The sequence below is a fragment of the Balearica regulorum genome, chromosome 7, assembly GCF_011004875.1.
Source record: "Balearica regulorum gibbericeps isolate bBalReg1 chromosome 7, bBalReg1.pri, whole genome shotgun sequence".
NCBI lineage: Eukaryota > Metazoa > Chordata > Aves > Gruiformes > Gruidae > Balearica > Balearica regulorum.
Window position 1 is genome coordinate 21,442,847 of NC_046190.1, and position 5,102 is coordinate 21,447,948.

The 5,102-nt window shown below is 43.7% G+C and overlaps 1 protein-coding gene across 2 annotated transcripts; it reads right to left on the reverse strand.

Annotated features, from left to right (window-relative positions):
* Nucleotides 1–1,015: 1,015 nt before the first annotated feature.
* BLOC1S2 (biogenesis of lysosomal organelles complex 1 subunit 2) lies at nt 1,016–4,772 on the reverse strand. 2 transcript variants are annotated; one of them, XM_075758388.1, is made up of 5 exons: nt 4,635–4,772; nt 3,610–3,726; nt 2,619–2,738; nt 2,015–2,119; nt 1,016–1,473 (listed from the first exon to the last, which is right to left on the reverse strand). In XM_075758388.1, the coding sequence occupies exons 1-5, from the start codon at nt 4,684–4,686 to the stop codon at nt 1,442–1,444; spliced, it is 426 nt and encodes a 141-aa protein (XP_075614503.1). In that variant the 5' UTR covers nt 4,687–4,772; the 3' UTR covers nt 1,016–1,441. The 2 variants fall into 2 exon arrangements, with proteins under 2 accessions (XP_075614503.1, XP_075614504.1); XM_075758389.1 differs by lacking the exon at nt 4,635–4,772 and adding an exon at nt 4,134–4,271 and having other exon boundaries at nt 1,299–1,473.
* Nucleotides 4,773–5,102: the final 330 nt, after the last annotated feature.

Consider the following 5,102-nt stretch of genomic DNA (forward strand, 5'->3'; position numbering starts at 1 on the left):
AACACACCACAAATCCTGCGAAGATAGTCATCTGTCAGATCTTAAAACATGTTCTATGTGGTATAATTTTCGCCAACACAGAAATAACTCATCTGTTGGTACCTCTTCCTGTTGAGTTGGAGGATGTTGCTTTGATAACAATACTAAAATGTCTAATTTGCTTTCACAGGTAGAAAAGTCATCAGGGAGGTAACTATGGATAAAAGCAATAGACATGCAAATGGTTGGATACCTCTCAGAGACTTAAACTTGTTCTTTAAAGATGCTCATTCCAAAAAGGCCTTTTTTCAAATTGAACTCAAACCTTTCTCAAATCCTACATCAAGGCCGTATAGAATAGTATTTTCTGGTTTAAACACAGGATTTTTAAAGTGATGGTGAAGGCTCTCGAACATCATCTGCTTCGCTGGTTTTAAACAGCACTAGGGAAAAGTGTCCCTCTTTACTATTTACAGTGGTTGTACACTGACCAACAGCATTGTGATCTTTACCACATTGGCACCTGACTAGATATTCTTCTACATAGCCTGTGGAAGCTTTAACTACTTCTTTCCTACATCAGCATTAGTACTATCCTTGACTGTGACTCACTCAAAAGCCAGCTTGAACCAGTGAGGGTCAACAGGTACGAAAAAAAACAAACCTTAGAGTAGGAGCATCTATTCAGCAAGAAGGGCTCTGCTAAATTAGCAATTTGGAACACTGTTCATCTGGTAAAGAAGCTTTTTGTGCTGTGCATGCCTCTTCAAAAATTACTAGGATCAAAATTCATTACTAAAGTAGAGAAAGGATCTGCTAAGTTATGAGCATATGATAAACCAATACTTCTTGCCATTTCACCTGAGGTCCAAAGAATATAATTGCAGAAATACTTGACACAGAGTTTAAAATGTGTTCTCTTCTATGATCTCCAGTAGCTGGAAGGAGTTTGTCTTTATTAACAGACCCTTTGAAAAAATAAAAAGACAACTTACATCAGCTTTCCAACAGGAATTTGAGATTCCAGAGAGACAAATGCAGCAGGTTGTTTTATTGTAAATTTATAATAATTAGTCTCTCTATTTCAAACAGATAAAGGTGGATACCAAAATGAAGTGTTTTCAATACCATGCGTATAACTCCAAAGGCCAGGGCATCTTCTCAACACAGAGCTCAGCGACAGGACTAACACACAGATAGCCAGTATCAACATATGGGTTAGGGACAGCCACCTACTTTTCAGTGCAGAACAACTGAGGCAACAGAACCTCTTGAGAAGAGGAAAATATTATTCAGCCTTAAGCCTGAATACAGGCTACTGTATTCAATAGATAGAAGAAGTTACCAGTCTTGATGTTAGCTGTAACAAAATCCTTGTCAACATACAGAACTGCTGTTGTTCAACTTAAAGAGAAATTAGTCTGAGTCATAGCCCAACTCCAAATTAAAGACTGTTGAAATTTCATCGTTTCTCCAGTTTTTTGTACTTGGATTCTGCAGAAGGAAAAATAACAATATTTTAGGACTGGATAGGTAAAAGCTTTGAACCCTGTAAGCTGCTATACATCTTAAAATTCAAGTTAATTTACAGTATCACTCAGGGTCATTTATTACTAAAGCATTCATTTAGACAGATATAACTGTATAATACAATTTTTAAGAACCAGGTGCTTAAGTCAGACTACTAATATTAATTTAAGCCAAGGGGACTTGGGTGCCTGGTGGAACTTTATGAATCCCTCTATTTGAGGGATTAAACATCTGTCTTCAAAATTTGGGTCAATGCATACTGTGAAAGAGAAATCAAGCCTCACTAATAAGCTGTAGTTCAATAATATCTGTACTAGTCCACCTCCATATAACTTGATATATTAATCTTTTCCCAACACTTGCCACTTCACATGCAATGTTCACTGCTCAAAAGCAGCACAGACAACTCTGCAGCTCAGACTTGATAAACAGAGGAGTTTGTCTTTTTAAATCCCCTTGCAAGGGACTATTCTGCTAGGTAGTAACAGTAGAGGACAATAGTTACCAAGTTTTTTGGAATATGCATCCAATTTATAAGCTGCCTGCTCCAGAGCTGCAACCTGTTCCTCAATGAGGTTGATTTGTTCCAGATATGGCTGAAGAGCAGCATCTTAGAAAAGCAGAAAAATCATATCTGTCAGTTCTCAGTAATTCACTTCCAAGAAAATGTTCACACTTGAAACACAAGACTTTTTCATTACATTCTTCAGCTAGAACAATTTAAAAGCTCCTTCCTTCCTCTGCCCCAAAATCAAGTGGTGATACTGACAGCTATGTTCCAGGAAAAGTATGACATAATTAAGCGTATTGGCTAGATTCAACACAAGTAACGATACAACATGAATCAAAGGAAGTGTTATTTCCTGCCAGATCCAAAATTTGGGGTAAAACAAGACATAAATTCAGATGTGTTTTCTCTTATGCTAGTCTACATAGTCTATAGCTGTAAAGAAACATATAAGATTGACACTGTATGGCAGCATGTCTATTCCAGAGATCTTTTTCTTCCTTCAGCACCTAATGGAGTGTGAACTATCTGATTCTTAAATGCTTCATTTCCCAAACAAGTGTACCATTCATTATATCCTTACCTTATTTTGTTTACTTACATTTTTGATTTAAATCCTTCAGATTTCTACTGATGTTAATAGCAATATCTTTCATTTCCAGGTACTTCAAGCTAGTCAGCTTATTCATGTTTTCCAAGAGTTTGTAGTCTTCACTGGTGGCTTAAAAAAGAATAGAGTTTATTTTAATTAAAAGTTGATGCGGTTTGAATTGGGGGCAGATTTTTCAAGAGGTCAAGAGACTTCAAATCAATAGCCAAATGTAACAAAGAATAGTTTAGATGGTAATACAGGTATTAGTATAATGTTCTAAAAAAAGAGAGATGATGTTTTGTGAATTGTAAAAATCAACTGGACTGATGAATACTTATTCACTCGCAATTTTTTTTGAGAGAAAAATTGACTAATTCTTCACATTTCTACTCTTACTCTTTCAATCAAACACTTATGTTTACAAAACTGATAGCACGAATCCAGACTGGTAATCTGTACCATATACCCTTCAAGCCCATGCAAATCAGTAGTGCTGTGGAGTGTTTTCAAAATTAGAGCCTACAGAATCCATTAACTTGTTGAACGGTTTACTTTGCACAGCAGTTAATATTGCACAGTTTATTCTGAAGCATGAATGTTGGAAAATAGGTGTATGATCCTTGCTCTCACTCAGAAACAAAACAGCTGCACATGTTCTACTCTTAGTTGTGCTTCTCTTCCAGTCATTCTTAACCTAGACTCCTTTTGGTTGGTTGGTTGGTTGATTTTCCACGTACAAGCTTCTGCAATACTAAAAAGAATTTTAAGTTGCTGATATCAGACTGAATTCCTTGAAAAATATTTGTGCTAATCTGGGACTTCATTAATATGACTAATCTCAGTGTTGTTAGTAGTCTTGCAACATGCCAGACTCGAACTGCCACTCTTGCTAGATATGTTCTAAATAGGTATAGTTTAGACAAACTACACAACAGATTTCTTTAAAAGAAAATTAAAAGAAACAAAAACTTACTTGCAGGTCAGTATTACAGTGCCTTACCTGTCAGTTCACCTGTTAAATAAATGGCCATTTTGTTGAACATGTCTTTACAGAGCTCATTGATGTCTGCTTCTGCTGGTTCCTTAGCTTCCTCTGCTGTTTCAACAGCAGGATCCTCTAATCAGAATGCAGACATTACAGGGTTAGGGGAAAGTTAGCAGGTACAGAAACACACCATAGAAACTGAGTGGTCCCATTTTTTTTTTTCAAGTTGACTACACCTACTTTCCATATAATTTGTCTACTTTACACTAAGAGCTAACAAACCTAGGCAGCTTCCTTAAAGTAGCATCAAGATTATCTCAAAATAATGTTTTAGGGAACATTTAAGGGACAGGCACCTGGCCAGACCACACTTGCAAGTATAAGCCCCTTCCTGTGCTTAGACAACAGGAAAGGAATTCAGGAAGCACTTCTGAGCGACGATGTGCACAACGTTACTGATGTTTATTTCTAGTCACCCATTCAGAACACGAGAACAGCCTCCCCAGTCGGTTTCACGAAGGGCTACAACAGATCCCCACCTGTGGAAAGCGGTAATCACTTCTCTCCTCCCAACCTATTTCTACCACAACCTGCCCGTGCTCTGCTCTTCTCAGGAGCAGTTCAGCACCTCCTCCGCAACCCGACAGGTTGCTCTTTGCTTTGCCGGCAGCTTTTGCCGGCTCGAAGACAAAGGCTGCGCCGAGGCCCGTCGGTCAATCCGGCGAAGCAGCGGCGTGGGGGGATGACAGGCACAGGGGGATAAGCCCCTGGCGGGATGGAGCCGCCGGGCTCCAAGAGAGCAGGCAGACAGACAGCCGGCTGACATAAGCGAAGCCGCGGGCCCGCCCCGCAGCCGGCCCCCACCCCACCACCGGAGCCCTTCCCGCCGCGGGGCGGCTACTGCCGCGCCAGGCGGCTCCTCCCTGCGCCGCGCCGGGAGCAGGCCGCAGCCTGGCACGGCCCAGCCACCGCTACGCGGCCAAGGGGCGAACGCGGAAGGGGCGAACCCGGAGAGAGCCCCCCCGGCCCCGGCCTCTTACGCTTGGAGGGCTGCGAGCCGGCCTCGGGCAGCCCCTCCGCCGCGGTCGCCATAGCGACAGGCCCCCTCCCGCGGCGCCCGCTTCCGCCTTCCACCTCGCGCACGGCCGCAGCCCCGCCCCGTTCCGCCACAGCGCATGCGCGATACGTGCGGGCCGCGCCGGGCCGGTGGAGGCTGCGACGGGGCAGCGTACGCCAGCGCTGGGCCCTGGCCGCGGGGATGCCGCCGCTCTGCGCCCCCGGCCCGCTCCCCGCCGGGTCACGCAGCAGCCTGGGCCTGACAGCCGCCCCGCGCGTAGACCCGGGGGCTGCCCCCCACCGCTTTTGTCCACGTCCGGGGGGGGGGGGGGGGGGGCGGCCTCCCGCAGCGCCCTCAGCAGGTGTGTGATGGGTGACAGCCCCGGGTTGCGGAACAAGCGAGAATAAACAACCTTCATCGCGGCGGGAGGAGAAAGACAAATATTGAGGTG